Here is a 17,863-nt window from a genome sequence, read left to right as displayed (position 1 = left end):
TTCCCCTTATCTTTCTGATTGCATAGTGTGTCCGCTCAGGTGTCTTTTCTTCTTCTAGACCTAATCCTCCACTGTGCTCAACTATATGTAGTTATGTTCAGCTGGGTTGCCCTACTGGATCTCTTTGAACTGCTTGTGAAATAGGCTGTAGCCACTGTGGTAAAACTTTGCAGGTCTAGTACAGAAGACTGTCTGTGCCAGGCAAGTACCCTTTCCATGAGTGTACTAGCAAAACTGCCCTTTAGACTAGTACAGTGGATAAACAGAGATGCACCTGATCAAACCCAGCTACATGGCTAAAGTTTTGCTAAAGAAAAAGCTTTGCAATAGTGTGTCATCTATGCTATGGAATTCCAACAACTCACCACTTCTTTGACCTTCACAGACATTCCAGAAGAAAAACATGCAGCACAGATACAGGTTAAGGGTTTGTGGAATTAGGGTCCAGTCTGCATGCTCTCTGGAATGGGCAAAAATTAGGCTTCTTCAAAAGGAATGTGAGCAGCAGGTCAAGACAGGGGATTCTCCCCCTCTGCTGTGCTCTCGATAGGCCCCCCCTGCACTCCTGGTCCAGCTCTGGGGCAACAACACAAGTGGGATGTGGAGCTGGTGGGGTGCATCCACAGAAGACCATGGAGATGATGCGAGGGCTGGAGCAGCTCTGCTCTGGAGACAGGCTGAGAGAGCTGGGCTGCTTCAGCCTGCAGAAGAGAAGGCTCCTTAAGGGGACACCTTAGAGCAGCTCCAGTGCCTAAAGGGCACAAGAAACCTGGAGAGGGGCTTTTGACAGCGGCCTCTAGGGACAGGACAAGGGGAATGGCTTTAACCTGACAGAGGGGAGATTGAGATAAGATCTTAGGCAAAAGTTCTTCCCTGTGAGGGTGGTGAGGCCCTGGCACAGGTTGCCCAGAGAAGCTGTGGCTGCCCCATCCCTGGCAGTGCTCAAGGCCAGGTTGGACGGGGCTTGGAGCAACCTGGTCTAGTGGAAGGCGTCCCTGCCTGTGGCAGGGGATTGGAACTGGGTGAGCTTTAAAGTCCCTTCCAACCCAAACCATTCCATAATGCTATGATTCTATGATTCAGGAGTTCTGAATGTAGTCAAAGCCCCACTCTTTACTGGAATCTCTCTGTATCGCATGAGTAGCGAACAATACGCAGTAATGCCATTTATTTTTGGACTTCGAAAACAAACACGGTCTGTACTCATGCAAGTGTGCAAAACTCAGTAAGAATCCCATATGCACATCTGAGAATAGATTTTTCATTGTGCAGCTTCTAAACTTGAAAATACAGTTTTGTAGCGTTCCTGCCTTTTAACTCAACTGCACTCTGCAAACTAATGTACCAGAATTCTTAAAAGCACACAATTACCTGTAGGTAACTAATTGCTGGTACGTCCTTCTAATAGACTAACAGATTCAAATGACTGTCATTTCATTAAGTTGCTCTTCTGATTTTAAATGCAAAACAGTGATCTTATTTACAATGTTCACGAGAAAGATGCAAACACAGTATTACTGAAAATAAGGGAGGAAAAAACCAGAAATTTGGCCTACATATTCCAGTTTTCCTGGAAAACTATGCTCCGAATACTTCTACTGCAAGTGTAAGAAACACAAAAGTACAGATCCAGACCAAACTAGTATTATTAATATTCAAATGTCTTTATTGCTATCTGCAATATTTCCACCTACTGTCCAGACAAAAAGGTGGGGGCAGGAGGGAAGCAGGAGAATTTAAGGGCAAGTAACCTTTAAAACACCCTTAGAAATGTATTTGTCAAGTGTTAGCCCTCCTCTTATGTTCCTTCATCAGTTTGTGGCCATACCGGCTCTTAACTGGCAACTTCAAAGGTCAGGTCTAATTGTGAGTGGCCTAACAAAAGGTTTGTAGCGAAAATAGCCATTTCTCAAGCATAAAGCACAAAATCTCTGTTTTTAACAAGCCTTTGTCACCAGCTATTACTCCTGAAATTTTCAACATGACGAATTGTGTTTGACATACATTAGTTCAAAGAAAAATTTTTCAGTACTTGGTTTGCTGATGTTTTCCTTCTCTTTTTAAACCTAAATGTGACTCTCACTAGATGAAATCTATGAAAAATGAAAACAGGTAAATATTTTGGGTCATATTATGGCAAAGATCTGAAACAATCCCTTGGAAGGCAATGAAATGACACACTGGTGTAAGGTCAGTGCATTCTAATGTTACTAAAACAAGCTGTTTATCCAACTCCTACAGAAAATCTCTTGTTATCAGTACAACTACTGGCTACAAATCGAAACTAAATGAATAATGAATGGGGAAGTCATTTAATTATTAAAGTTAAAAGGCGAAAACGTATCTAACATCCCTGCAGTGAATTAGGTCACTTGCTATACAAGAAGAATTCAAACTGAAACTCTAGTTTTGCTAACAAAGAAGCTTTGTACAGTGTCCAAAACCAAGGAGGGATAAAAACAATGGCTTTATTTCACTGGAAGAGAAATTAAATTATTTTAAGTCTAGGCCATACTGACAAGCAATACTAGGCAGTCTCACAAAAATACTTCGCACTTAATACCTGAAGATGACAAAGCCCTTTAAAAAGTTAAAAATATTATGCCCCTTAGGACGTGGGACTCAGACTGAAAGGTTAAGTGACTTGCTGAAGGTTATACATCCATTCTGTGTGTGCACCAACAAAACAGAACCTGTTTCCATTCTTCTTCTCTGACTTATTCTTTCTTCTGGCATAAGGATCTGCAGACTAACATTTAGAAGCCTGTTCACTATTGGGTATCAGATGATACAGGGTTTTTACTGGTTTTATCCTGACATAAGAACTAACCCTACATTTAAAATAATGCGCCAACCACAAGGAGGGCAAGCTTCTATTCTGATGTCCAATGCTGACTTTCTACAGAGATTCTCAGGAGGATAACACTGCCTCTTTTGCCTTAGGGTCTCCATGTGTAACAGAAGAATAACATTTGTCTCCCACAGGGGTGTGGCATACGGTGGGAACTATACCACAGGATTACTTCAAAGACCTCCTGCAATCTTAGAAGGAAGAAAAGTCACAAAGGCTTGGGTCTGTATTTTTCATAAAATAAATCCTTGTGAAACCCTTAATGCTAAAATCACATCCATTTAGAACCATGTGCAAAGACTATGATATAGAAAAGTACCTTGCTGAAATACTTGCCACTGTCTCCATCCAAGCCATGATCTGGCCACCAAAAGTGTTTCCATGATGGTTAGCATGAGGAGGCTGGACAAGCTCAGTACTCTGTACATGAGTAAGTTCAGTTGAAACTGCATCTTCCTCTTCAAAAGTATCTGAAATATGGCAGCAATGTATTAATGAATTATTTCAGCTAGTAACTCTGATAGCTGAGAAGAAAATACCCCGTTACTGAAGTGTGCAATTTGCTTCAGGCAACACTGAAAAGAAGAAAAAAAGAAAGACACAGAAGACCTCTGTTCTCTGCAAGGGAAGCAAAAGGCTGAAGATTTGCTCTCTTCTTCCAAGAGACATAAGTGGTAACGGACGGTGCACCCTTCAGTCTATCACAGCACAGTGATCCTTCCCAGCCCCCACTATATCCTTTCACAGAACTGTCAGAAGCAGTTACTGTGAAGCTTGGCTACCTGTGAATGCAGACATGCACAGCCTCTGCATGTGCCTGTGATTATTCATGGTTGCTATGCATCACCCCTAATGCATGTTGTCAGAGAGTTTATCACTTGCTCAAATGACTTCCATAGACTTTGACCACCATGTGCGATGGGCACCTGTGTAAATGAGTCTAATTAAGGTTAGGCATGATTATTTCAACAAATCTTGTGATTACCAGAGACAATGCAGGACACATGACAGTAAGAAATACGGCTATGAATCACTAATGATCTTCCATTATTTGAGCATTTTCCAGTTCCACTTTCAAATGTTTAGCTATACATCCTCACTCTTTTTTTTCAGTTATGTTTTGCAAGATCAGATTTAGACATGAGATGATGCCAATCATTTTAAAGTGTATCTGTGCTAGAAGCTTCTTGACCTGAATCGTACTTTTGACTTTTGCCATAATTAACTGAAGTTATGATTACATGAAAGTGTGGACATATTTGACTAACTTGCACTTTGGACCTACTTAAGTTGTTGCATAAGATCACTCAGAAAACAAACTTCACTTTCTGGATATGATTTACACCTATTTTGCTACCTGGCAGCCTTTACACACAGTATTTTCTTCTCTCTTTCCCCTATTTTGCTTGTTCTGTCTCCTTAAGGAGGTGAATTAGTGCTACCAATGACAAGATCCTTCGAGAAAGTTTCTAGGCAAGGCAGTGGAAACAAAATCATCAACCTCTGATTTGTCTTTCATGGTAGCAAGCTGTTTCCTATCAGACAGTTACCAAGAAGACAAATAACTCGTTTTTGTCTCTTCAGTTCTAGATAATCTTACTAAACTGTTACAACTGGAATCTATATTTACAACAGGTTTAGTCTTTCCTCAGTAAAACCACATGATATCTGTTGTTTATATGCGGAGCTATGGCTCAGATTTTCCAAATACCAGCATATTTCTTAACTGCTCTGAATAATTTCTTTTGCAGGGGAGCTCAGCAACTTTTGAGTGCAACTATCTTTAAGAACAGAGATAAGAAATAAAAACAAACCTGTTTCATAGCTCAATTTTTCTAATTTGGTCATGAGGATTTTAAATTTCTTTTACCTGTTTTGACCTGCATGTAGTGAAGTTTCTCCTGCTTGTTGGTAATGATCTCACAAGATGAATATGGTTGTTTAGTGCTTTCTTGCAAAGACATGGCTGTAAGCCTGAGTGAATTATGCTCCTATCTATATTACAACTAGTGTCATAGGACTTTACTATCATTTTGCAAAGTTCTGTGTGAAGTGTTAAACCTTACACAGATAACCTACAGGAAGATCTGCATTTCACATCTATTTAACACACGCTTAGCCTTCAATCCTGCATTTTTAAATCTGGAATGTCTGAAAGACAAAGAAATACCACTCTATTAGAATAACTGTCTTACACTCCCTCACAAATCTGGCACACACTTTTCTACATGATACCACAATGTCAAGGAGCTCTACTCAGGCATTTTGTCTGCTTTTTTCCTCCCTTGCAGCTGCCCATAAGTCATTTGTTCCATCTTCGATGCTGACCACAGTAATCACCTTCGTTATTACTCTCCTGCATTAGGTTCTGAAAGACCTGTTCATAGCCCAGTCGGATTCTTCTTCTCTCAATAGCCAGGCTGTGTTCCACCTGGTCTTCTGTAGACAGCAGCTTTACAGGTTCTAATTCAATCTATGCAAACAAAAAAAAAAAAAAAAAAAAAAAAAAGGTTCTGAACACCATAATCACAACAAAGTGCACTTTGAGCTTAAAATGGCATCAGCATTTTCTATAACCTTTTGCTATCAACTGTCCAAGATAACAAGTTCCATTAATACAAACAAGTGCAGAGTTAAAGTTCAAGAGATGCTGCATTATCCTTTCTGAATCACTTGTTAAAACTCAATAGCAAAGTGCTTTTAGCTTTTAAATACAAATGCCCATGACAGCACACACAGTTTAAGACAGTTCTCATTTAAAAAAGAAAACAGACAAGAAAAAAATGAGAAGATCTTGATATGTAGGTTTGACTACTGATTTTTTGTATCAGAAAAATAATCCAGTTGCATTAATCAGTCGTAGAGTCTATGAGAAAGTGTATCCCAGAGCCGACTCCCACTCACGACAGAAACAGCTCCCTCTATGGAGAGCAGAAATGCTCTCCATACTCCCACAGCCTATCCCACCTATCTTGAGGACCAGTTTTCAAAGAAGCACTGAGGTGCACTGAGGTGGAGGAGAAACACATGAACACCCAGCACTTGGTGCAGCTTCAGACTATACATTTATGCCTAAAAATGCTGCTTATGCTCAGATATACACCCTTTTCTTGGCAAGATCAGACCTTCTCCCGTAAGTAAAAATTCCTAAGTATGTCAGTTCAATGACAAACTAAATCCAAACCTGTACTGGCTTAAGAAAATTATTACATTTAGATAAATACTGCAGAGGTGCCACTGAACAGTCACTTGTGTGACTTGTCTACAAGGTCTACCCTCAGAAACCTTAAAATAATGCACAAGCACTGCAACACAAATACAACATTTTGTATCCTGCAGTGGTGCTGCTCACGTTTCTCAAGAGGGCTCTGAGTCTTCACTCAAGCTCTCTTGCAGCTTCCTTGCCTCCTTTCTGGCCCTCCTCAAGAGCTTCCTAGCTTTTTCCAGATGACCCCACTAAAAGATTAATTTGGTGAGTGCATACTGTTGCTCTCTGCACAACTTTAGCAACGGTTGTTCAGAAAAGCGGATTTGAAAAAATGTTCTTTAATTTCTCCAACACTTTAATTTGTGATGGAATTTGAACTGAAGTCTCAAACTCCCTGTGGGGTGTTACTGTCTTAAGCTTAACCTTAGTTAATCATCACCAATTTAATCCTGAATTAATCTCCCTGGAAATCTGGGCAAAAGGTAAATGGGTTGATGCCACCGATATGGTATCAAATCAATAATAAACAATCCTTACTTTATACTACTTTGGTGTTTTCAGGTTAACCAATTTAGCCATTAACCTTTCAGAGACAAGCTGGGCTTTAGTTTTGGTAAAACTGTTCTGATCAGTTTCTTCTGCAAACTAACATATCACTACAGAAGAGAAAGCAGAAATGATCATATATATTAATTGCTCATGTGATGACTGCTCTTTGCCAATCTGCAGAGGAGATTAAAGAGGCAGATGCACTGTCATAACATGTTCAATGAGACAAGAAAGTCAGATATATGATTGTACTCACCCATGTTCGAAAAAGTAGAATACTACAACACAAAGGGCGTTTATTAAGAGCATCTGAGGAATATTTGGCCTTTCTCATATCAAAGCTTTAAAAGAACTGTGCCTGCTCGGCACAGCAATGTGAAGGCTAACAGTACCGTGAGACTGATTTCTAAATGTCACCAGGGAGCCAAACACCGGGCAGAAGAAACAACATTGGCATGAAAACTAATTAATAAAAATGGCGAAGGATTAATTTAGATTGGAAGCTACCTTAAAAATAATGTCTTTTATCTGAATAGTGATGTCTGAATAACCTCTTCAAAAGGGGAAGTAAAGGATGAAGAAACCCCACCCCCAACAACCCTTGCAGGTTTCAGGATGTAGATACATCAGTTACTGAAAAGGACAGAGACTATGTAGATTCACAGGGATCTCTCTTCCAGTGCTTGCCTCTCTCAATATCGCAAAGACACTAGTTCTATTATTAGCAAACATGAAAGACAAAGTGGAAACAATAAAAAAAAGCCTAGGAATTTCAGAACAGAGATGTGGGGAAAAAAAAGCATCTCCATAAAGTCTGCACTTCATGCTGTTTTCCTATGACTCATCAGAGTAACAGGTATGAACATTTTAGTGTGTCTCACAACCAGAAAAGTTGGATTATTTAGAAGAAACTCAGTCCCAGTAATTTAGCATAGAAGAAAAAAGAAGGAATACCTTTCCAGCACCAACTGGTTTGGCTACATATGTTGCATATGCCACACTCACAATTTTTTCAACATTAGTCAAAACATCCTGTACTGTAACCTTGATGCCAACCTAGAAGAAGGTAGTGGAGGAAGGAGACAAAAAAAGTATTTACATCATTGTCAGCTGAGTTGAGACAAAATGGTGCAGTCTCTTAAAAAAGGTAAAAGAACTGCTCTGCTATCACTGAGCCATCTCTGAACACATAAGAACATCACAATATTCGCCGAGTTCTGAAAAGTTTTTTAGTACAACTGTAGGTATGCTTAGCATCACTTGTAAGGTAAAGCAAAAAACAGGAAAGACACTTAGATTTAGTTGTATGGATCTCTCCATTTACATGTGTGCCATTTGGAGTCCCTGAGATCTGTATGAGCAGAGAAGTCTGTATAAACGTATAAAACTCAATGAAACACTTGAAGGTGAAAGAGTCTAATTGATCCAGTGTGAGACAGGCCTGACATGCATTAAAGCTTCTGACTGTTTTCTAATTTTTAGAACCTTTTGGAATACATTCTCTGTGAGATGTATCGCCCTATTAATATTAACAAGAAATGAGCTTGGGAATAATGTGGAGAAACTGAACCTTAAGGTTCAGTCCTGATTTCAAGTAAGTGATTGGGCAATGCATTGCATACTTGCTACAAAAGGAAGAGTAAGAACATGTATACACCTGAGATAAATATTTTGTATCAGAAGTTTCAAAAATACTTAGAACTCCACCTATTCAGTGGATCCTAGCTCTGACCTGAAGACTGCTTAAAGGTCAACAGCTTTGGACTGGACCAACACTACTTATCCTATCCTGTCCATTACACCTGCCAAATATTTTCAGTCTTCAGAGTCCAGTTTCTATTTTGACATGGATTATTTTACAGGAAACATGCTACTATAATACACATTATGAAACCAGTTTCATTAGGCAGTGTTATTCTTTAGATATCTGTACAAAGCTCCTGGACCAATGCTGCATTCCTCCACTCCTCCCACCTATTCTTCTATTCTTTATCTTATTGTTAAGATAGTCATGATCTCTTACCTCCATGCTGGTTTTGAATGCTCTGTTCACCTTTGCTTTGATGGTAATAATTTGTCCAACCCTGTTAAGAAAAATAACATGGTATGTAATCATGCAGCTTCATAAGGGCTTGAACCTGCCTCTCTAGGTATTCCTAATACTGAAGAAAATCTCATTATATCAGTCTGTGTCTTCCATCCCATACTGAAAATGCACTGAAAAAGGCCTAGCTCTGTAACTCGTCAGACCTCATCCATGTTCAGTAACAATTTTAGTCATTCAGAAAACTGTGTAAGCTTAATATTAGCATTCCTTCTCCTTGCTGATGCCTGTGTGACATCAGGCATGCTCCAGGCCCCAGGACACCCCAAGAAATTTTGGCCTATATTCTGCTTTTGATCAAAGGGACATCCTGCTGTGAGTTACACCAAATCACTGAGTACGTCTATCTGCAAACCAAGATGTATCTATCACACAAGATACACTCCTTGTATATTCTCTAGCATACGGATACATGTACATGAGGAAACAATCCCAGGAGAAAAAGTGCTCTTTCACATCTTCGAAGGATGAGGAAAGAGGTCACTTTCCAAGTTTTAGCCAAGAACAGGGCTGCAGCATGTCCCTTCTGTTCTAACAGCATACCCCTGAACAACTACTCTTCCCCATTTACCTACATAGAATCCCCAAACAGAATTGTATCTTTCTACCTAAATAATATCAAATTTACAAGAGAAACTAATTTATTTCCTTCTGGAATGTCTAAAGTACCTGTTATGTGTTGGTAACAGGAGTGACCCTTGTTTTTAAACCCCTAATACCCTAACACAAAGCAGTGCTGAAAGGGTAGAAAGAAGTCAGTTTCCCCTAAAACTGCCTTATTAAGCAGAGCAATAAAAGGACATGATGTGCACGATAAGTCAGAACAACAGACAAAATAACTGGGCATTGGGCCACTGCCTTCAGGAAATTCAGACAGACTGACAATTGTAAAGATCAGTCCCAGAGCTGGCTAAGTACAGGTAGCTACATCTGAGTCTTGAAAATATAACTCAGACCACTTGAGTACCTATGAAATAGGCATTTATAGCTAAGGATTTGGCACAGTTATGACCTGAGTTTATATTAAAAAAATCTTTCATCATTTCTTCCTGATTTAATGAATACGGTTTTGACATTTAAAGGTATGGCTTTTCTTAAATTGCTTCTCTCTATGCCAGAACTTCAAATGAATTGTTACCAAACACTAGAATGGGGAATAGGAAACCTGCTCCTTTACAATACCAGACAAGAACAACCAATTACATGGAAACTTTCTTCTTGTTCACATTCAAGAACGCAAGTGGAAGCCTTTTAGTACATGGGGGAGGAAAATGGCTATAGATAAGAAGACCATATGCAAATACACAGCCCTCATTAGCTTTTGAAGAACATATTCAGAAGGAATTGTTCCATCATTCATTGCAAAGGAAAAGCACAATCATTAATACAATTCTAAACTCACAGCTAAGGGGACCACCAGAAAAAGAAGAACATGTTCATAATAGTAACACAATATTTATGTCTAAGTTTGGAAAAGAAGTTAACATTACAATGTTGTAAAAAGGCTTTAGAAAGCTTAGAGTCAGAAGCCAATCAAGAAACACCTCTGAAAGCTCTGTATTTGTCATAAAACTCCCAAGAGAGAGGACTACAGTAACACAGCAATCATAAGTACGAGGTGAAAGAAGGACTATATGCTAACTGGACAAACTGCATGATTAAACGCAATATATGCCAATACTGAGAGAGGCCTTCCTTAAAAGAAAGAGAATTCAGAGTCTCTACAGATGCATGCAGAGGACGTCATGGTTCCCTGTCAAGAATACCACAATACTGGATTGTCCATGAGGTCCCATCAGGGACTGCAAAGGTCTCAATCTCAGGTTTACTGGCCTGTAAGTATTCTTCTGTGCAAAGATTGTTTATTTCACCTTTGCCAGAGACACCTCCCTAGTGACCTCTCTTCCTCTGTGCGAGAACATTGTGTAAGAGAGGTTGAGAGAAGTAAGTCTCCCTCTGTCTGAGTGTGAGAAAGCTGCAGGGTGGAAACAACTAAACAAAGCTGGATGTGATCTCACTTGGCCTGAGACAGTCCCGCAACAAGGCAGGCCTGGACTTCACGGACATCAGACACCCCAACTGACTGGCACCTCCCTGGTGCACAAAGCAGTCTATGCAGCTGCACTAACATTGCTTTGTAGAAAAGTGTACTCCTTTGGAGTACACAGCCATATCAGAAAATGTCAGAACTGAGATGGCCAGACACTAGGATAGGGAAATGTCTTTTCATATACTTTCAGGAGCTGTTTCAAAATGAAATGATTTACATTATATCACATATTCTGACTTTGGACAAACTGATTTATTCAAGCCAAGAGAGCTTGGGCATTTAAATAGATAGGTAAGGGCAGAAGTGACAGAACACCGTTTACCTACACAGAATTCCCAAACAGACATCCACCTGGCATTAAACAGAAAGCTTTTAAAATGTAACAGAATGACTGAATATTATTCACATATAGAGCACCTATAGAACAAAATTTAAATAAATTTAATTTAAAATCAGATGTTCTTACTAGCACTGAACTGCTGCATATTAAAAAGACAAGGAAGAGGGATTTATTTGTTATTATGGCATAAAACTGAGTTTTACAACACAGAGATTTGTGGAAATGTCTGTTTCCATGTCAACCAAAAAGAAATATGCACAGAAGAATTAATCCTTACAGAACATTTGGTAACCTGAGTTAGGTAAATGAAACCTTTTAGTAGATAGATAACTTACAAAACATCTTTTTAATTTAGAGTGAGATACAAGAGCTCTCTTATTTATGCAAGATGTTTGTATAATCAACAAGCTCTGTCAAAATTTTGGAAATTACAAAGTAAACTACAATCAGAATGTTAGAGACAACCTGAGGCTGAAAAATAATTACTGAAACCACTTCACAGTTATTAGGCTTGTAACCTGAATTCTTGTTAAAAATGAAAAATTGGCACCACAAGTGAAGAAGGACTAGAGACCTATTTGGAGACAAATATGGAAAGAAAAGTATTTTCATCATATTTTAGGAGCTCTGTTCTGCTCTTGGAAACAAAGAGAGAAAATTGCCCTGAAGCTACTGAAATCTGAAATATTATGCCTGAAATTAAAACATTACCCTGAATTCATTTGTAGGACTCTCTGATTACGGTTTTCACAGAGAGGTTTTTTTCCTAAGGATAAATTAAAAAAGAACAAAAACCAGAAATCTGTTACAGGCAGGACAAACACTTTAAAACTAATTTTGTAAAACTGACCAAAAAACTCTCTGGAGTTCTAGATTCAGAATGACCATGTTCACTTCTTTGTTACTAGTTCTAGTTCTCATCCTAATAGCCACTTGTCTAAAAATCCGCTGTTCAGAACTGTGAGAGGATGTCTGTAAACTCCTGCACTGCAAAAAGTTTTAAACTGACATCAGCTGTACATCCAACAGCCAGCTTTGTTTGGTTCACAGTCCGGACAATTTCATGCGTGTTCATCTGTGTAACCACAGGTTCATTCCATCTAAGCACTCACTGATTTCCAAATTGCAAGGTGTAAAAATACATGAAAACTACAAAGTAATGGCTTTAAGTTTCTGCAAAGATATGGCTTAGGAATAAATATGTGATTTCCTCTTATAGTGTCTTTTATCCTTTGGAAAACAGCGAAAAATGGTTAAAACAGAAGTTAAGTCCTGTATTATCTTGTAGACTGTCGTGGTTTAAGCCCAGCTAGCAGTAAGTGCCATAAAGCTGCTCGCTCACTCCCCCTCGCACTGGGTGGGATGAGGAGGAGAATCAGAAGAAGAAGAGTGTGTTGAGATGAGAACAGTTTAATAACTGAACTTAAGTAAAATTTAATAATAATAGAAATGATAACAACAATAAAAATATTTATAATAATAATAGGTGTCCTGGGTTCAGCTGTAACAGTTATTTTTCTCCTTCTTAGTAGCTGGTGCAGTGCTGTGCTTCAGCTTTAGTATGAGAACTGATTTATTTAGAATGCTGATAACACACCAGTGTTTTAGTTGTTGCTACGTAATGCTTACCTTGATCAAGGACTCTTCAGTCTATCATGCTCTGCCACTGAGGAGGGGCACAAGAAGCTGGTAGGAAGCAGAGGCAGGACACCTGACCCAAACTGGCCAAAGGGGTATTCCATACCACAGCACGTCATGCCCAGTATAGAAACTGGGAGGAGTTACCCAGCAGGCCCAGATCGCTGCTCAGGTCGGGGGCGTACTGACCGGTCGGCGGGTGGTGAGGAGTTGTATTCTCTCCCCTTGTTATCTCCCTTATCGTTATTATCATTGGTGGTAGCAGTAGTGGTTTTGTATTGTACCTTAGTTACTGGACTGGTCTCATCTCAACCCGTGGGAGTTACATTCTTTTGATTCTCCTCCCCATCCCTCCAGGAGCGGGGGGAGGAAGAAGCGGGGGAGTGAGCGAGTGGCTGCGTGGTTCCGAGTTACTGGCTGGGCTTAAACCACGACAATAGGGAACGACCCAAAAAAAAAAAAAAAAGGACAAATAAAATTTCACAAAACACAAGTGATGCACCATACAATTGCTCACAACCTGGTGACTGATGCCCAGCCTGCCCTCCAGCAGTGATCGGTGGGTCCCCACCACCTCCCCCAGTTTCTATACTGAGCATAATGTTCTGTGGTATGGAATACCCCTTTGGCTAGTTTGCGTCAGGTGTCCTGCCTCTGCTCCCTCCTGGCTTCTTGTGCCCCTCCTCACAGGCAGAGCATGAGAGACTGAAGAGTCTTTGATCGGCGTAAGCGCTATTGAGCAACAACTAAAACATCAGTGTGTTACCAGCATTGTTCTCAGACTAAAGCTGAGACACAGCACTGCACCAGCTACGAGGAACAAAAATAACTCTGTCCTAGCTGAAAGCCGGACATTGATTCAGTCAATACTCAGTGATCACAAACACAAAACATTTTTTTGTTATATGAACACATTTTTCTGAAAGAGCTAAAAGAAAGAGATGTTGAGAAATTAACTGAAAGAGCACCTGCAACAGAAGAAAAAAAAATAAATCACACAATAACTGTTATAGGCATGTATTCCTTATTTAACAGAGATAAGTAACAGCCTGCAGTATTGCCTTTAACTAGAGCCAAAGATCACTGGCCAATCAGTTTCTTACCTGGCATCTAGGTTGCCAAGCCAAAGTAACTGCAGTCTATTTTTTATGTGTGAAATTGATCTGTTTTCTAGGTGGGCCAGGCTATCACAGATAGAAAAGAGCAGTTCTGAGATATAGCCCTGTCACTCCGGGAAGCTCACTGGCCTGCTATCTCAGATTTTATAATGCCTCAGTTTATCTCTGCCAAATAAGAATCTCTAGAATGAAAACATTTGACTGATGTTAGCTGGTTTTGTACCTGGCAGCCTCTTCAAACTGTATGTCATCCATAGATGCAGTCACACAAGACACACCAGCATGTTTCTCAGCTTCAAAAGAGACACAGGGGGACACAATTACCACATTGTGTTTGCATCAAGCTATTCACTTATATACTTGTGCACAAGAGACAGAGATGAAACACAGTAGATCCCACTTCTTTTGATCACCTTAATGCAAGCCTGCAGTAGACCTCTTAGAAAAAGAAAAGCTAAGTAAGAATAAAGTTAATATTTATCATGAAATAAGGGTAACATCAAGAGATGAGGCTAACTGATGATAATGATCCTTCTCAGTTTGAAAAGCTCTAAGGTCTTCCTCTAAAAATGAACATTCTGGTAAGAGAGCATCAATAAACATGCTGCAGAACAAAAAGAGTCACATAGCATTCACACACCTAAAGAAATCTCAGCAATCTCCCTCAAAACAGGATGCCAGGAATATCGGCTGTGTTAAACCAGTGTGGAAGTTTCACATCAGTTGAAGAAGGCTCTCAGACACAGGAGGGAGATCTACTGGCTTATTAGCACGGTCACAGCAGTGGAGAGCAGGTGTGCATCCTCGATGCCGTACCAAAAATGCAGGAATTAAATAAAACAAATACAAGCAAGAATTAAAAAAAAAACCCACAACCAAACACGCTTATTTAATTTAAAATATTTTTACCAAAATTTGAATTGCATTCTTCATCTCCCTAGGATGCATTTGGCTATGAAAAACAACGCACTCTATTTGTATTAATTATGAAAGTTAATCTGGAAAAGGTAAACATCTTTACTGTTAATATTTAATAGGCCAACAGTTACTATTTTACAGCAAGTTATTGTGATTTATTATTTCTCTGACCATAGCAGCCAGAGTTCCAACTCAGAGGCTAAATTTTCTCTGGAGCACACTAGGAGCCGTATGAACACAGTAAAGCCCTGCTCCGAAAAGTTCCCTGAGTAAAAGGTAAAAGAGAGGACTAGCAGGAAAGCTAGAAAAACAGCACTGCACAACAGGCTGGAGCTCTCACTCCCAAACAGCCCAGTATTTTTAGTGAGCATCGCAAGCAAAAGCTTGGAGGAACTGGAGGATGGTGCACGAGTTACGTCAGCATGTGAGAAGTTCCCTTCGAAAATACGATCGTAAAACACACAAATGCACTTACTAGAAACACAGTAAACTGTGATGAAAGGGAAAATGTCACAGATGACCAAGAGGGTGGAGCTGTCACTGTGACAGGTAATACAAGAGGATGAGTAGGTAATAGTCATAAATAGCCTCAAAAGTGAGGAAGAAGCCAGCCATGTATGGGCTGCAGTGCACCTAAAGCAACAGGGTATGAAAATGAAAGGAGGAAGGTGCAAATCCCAGGCACTCGCAACTGCACCAGCTGGCACTAATGCGAGTGAGAAATGGTAAAGCCAAACAAATCCCTGCCTGGCATGTTGAGTTTGCTGTGACACAAAAAGGAAACTAAGGAAAAATGTTGAAATTCTCTTGTGTGCTACAGGATCAGCCTCGCAGCACGACCACTGCTGGCCAAAGCCTAACCAAGAAAAAGCAATTATGAAAGTGAGCTCTGGTGATGGACTCACAGCTGATGAAGATCATCACAGCTTAAATAGGGTCCAAGGGAGCTAGGATGAACTGCTGTAGCAGCTGGGGCTCTGCCACCTCAGAGCAGGGGCCTGAGTTCAGGGCTTGTAGAAATCAGCTCAGAGTCTCTCCACAGAGAGCACTGTTACGGGCTTAATCACTGAAGGGCTGAAACCAAATGGCTCTGCGCTAGAATAAAAAAATGCATGATCATATTATGAAGTTGGTACATGCCAGATACATTATTGTGTGGGACAAGTTCTCCAGGATCCAAACTCTTTCTGTAGAGGACAAGTGGCACTGAGCAGCAAGCACACCACGGTCACTGCATCGCATGGAGGCTTGAGCTCCCCAAACACACCCGGTACTCTCTGCAAGATTTGTTATGGGCTGCTAATGTATGCAGCTGTACTTGGAAATGGGGTCCACTGACAGCAGAGGCGTCAGAGACTTGGGCTTTCTTAGTGCTTTAGATGTGGCTTTTGCTTCCAGAAGTTAGCCGAGGAGCTTTTAAAAGTTTTCTAAGCTGAGCTACACCAGACACAGAGTGCTCTGCATGTTGGTTAAATTTGTGGTTGTTTTTGTCGTGTTGCGTGGTTTGGTTTTTTTCATATGTATACCAATATTTTTAAATTAATCCTTTTCTTTCTTCTGATGTTTTTCTTTTTTCCATCTTTTTTTCCCCTCAGCTGCTGTGGTCTTTAGGTCTCATCCTAACCGCCCGTCACCCGCTGAGATCTGACACTCCCCTCCAGCCCTGGGAGCTTTCTCACTCCCCTGACGCCTGTTCCTAATCTAAACTCCCACATCTCACATACTTCCCGCGCCTTAAACTTTCTCTTAACCCTCCCCTCAGCCCCTCCAGGGGCAAAATTCCACCTCCTCCTCGCCCGTCATGGGCAAAAATGGGGACAGGGCTACCGGTTTTCCGGCAAGGAGATGCTGTCCCCACAGTGCCGCCGAGCTCAAGGCGCGCTCCTGAGCGGAGCCGGGGCAACGGCGGCCCCTGCCCCGGCGCCCTGAGGCGATGCTCCCGCCCGCCGCTGCCCTTCTACCTGCGAGGCAGGCAGTGGCGTCCATCCACTTGAGGAGCTGCCCAGCGCTCAGCTCGTCGCGGTGGTCGGCGTGGGCCGGGAACACGGGCTGGCACATGCAGACATCGCCGCCCTCCGCCACCCCGCGCCCCTCCATGGCGCCGCGGGTGAGGGTGGGCAGCGGCGGTCGAGGCTCCGCCGCACACAGAAAGGGAGCGCTGTCCCTGCCCGGCCCCGGCTCCTGCACTGCCGACCGCGCTGGGGCGGGACCGGCCCAGGGCTGAAGTGGAATCGCCGCCTCCGGCGGGGGCCGGGCCGCTGCGGGAGGCGGGAAGGAGCCGCGGGGCTGTGGGGAAGCGGGTAGCGGAGGGTGGGCGGGAGCACCGCCGGGCAAACGCGGCCCCGCAGGGGCGAAGAGGGGGGCCGCATTCCCATCCGCGCGGCTCCTGATGGCCTGCCGTCAGCCGCCACGGTGGCGCGGCTCCAGGAGCCTGTGCCGGGGCTGCCGGTGGGTCTTGGTATGCGCTTTGCCACTGAAATATTTATAATCGGGCTCAGATTTGTGTTGTTTTTCCCCTTTTCTGATGTGTTGCTCTCTCGTCACCAACATGGCAGCCCGGCAGATAGTCCCAGGGTAGACACGTTCCTGTCTCCAGGTGGGGAAGGAGCTATGGCCTCGTGAACCCCTGCTACTGCTGGTACAGACGTTCTGACACCTCCGGCGGTGGCCACGGCCCTGGTCATGTATTCCTGCAGGAGTTAACTGGAGACCTCATAGAGGGCTGCTTCTCTTACCTTGTTCTCCTCACATGGCTGGTGAGATTACTGCAGGATGTTGCACTTCTGCACACCATGAAAATGCAAGCACTGCTGAGGAATCACAGAATCACAGAGTGGTTTAGGTTGGAAGGGACATTTAAGTCCCTTCCATGAAGCTCATCCAGTTCCAACCCCCAGCCATGGGCAGGGACACCTTCCACTAGACCAGGTTGCTCCAAGCCGTGTCCAGCCTGGCCTTGAACAGGGAAGGAGTAGGAAGAGTAGAGCAATTGCTTTTGAATCAGTCAGGAAGGTTGGTGTTAGACTACTGCCATGGATAATTGCTAATGAACGCTCAACCATATGAAGAGGGCAGTCTGGAGATGCT

At 41.9% G+C, this 17,863-nt stretch overlaps 2 protein-coding genes across 11 annotated transcripts in view; one reads left to right on the top strand and one right to left on the bottom strand.

Annotated features, from left to right (window-relative positions):
- Nucleotides 1-16,999, bottom strand: part of ACOT12 (acyl-CoA thioesterase 12) — a 32,614-nt gene extending 15,615 nt beyond the window's left edge. For 7 of the 9 annotated variants that reach the window (XR_003989189.1, XR_003989188.1, XM_030470276.1 and 4 more), the window contains exons 1-6: nt 16,738-16,999; nt 14,082-14,151; nt 8,632-8,692; nt 7,563-7,664; nt 5,192-5,324; nt 3,171-3,321 (exon numbers count right to left, since the gene is read on the bottom strand). Coding sequence is in view for 7 of the 9 variants with exons in the window: in XM_030470276.1 (XP_030326136.1) it covers nt 3,171-3,321; nt 5,192-5,324; nt 7,563-7,664; nt 8,632-8,692; nt 14,082-14,151; nt 16,738-16,873 (653 nt within the window). In the remaining 2 variants the exon portion in view is untranslated. Of the gene's footprint in view, nt 1-3,170; nt 3,322-5,191; nt 5,325-7,562; nt 7,665-8,631; nt 8,693-14,081; nt 14,152-14,498; nt 14,662-16,737 lie in introns of all 9 variants that reach the window. The other 2 variants (XM_030470279.1, XM_030470280.1) reach the window with 2 other exon arrangements.
- The window catches only part of ATP6AP1L (ATPase H+ transporting accessory protein 1 like), a 756,678-nt gene that overhangs the window by 372,182 nt on the left and 366,633 nt on the right, over nt 1-17,863 (top strand). The window lies entirely within an intron of this gene.

Source organism: Strigops habroptila, chromosome Z, assembly GCF_004027225.2.
Source record: "Strigops habroptila isolate Jane chromosome Z, bStrHab1.2.pri, whole genome shotgun sequence".
NCBI classification, from domain to species: Eukaryota; Metazoa; Chordata; class Aves; order Psittaciformes; family Psittacidae; genus Strigops; species Strigops habroptila.
The sequence above is the reverse complement of the archived record's forward strand: the minus strand, read 5'-3'. Positions and strand labels throughout refer to the sequence as shown.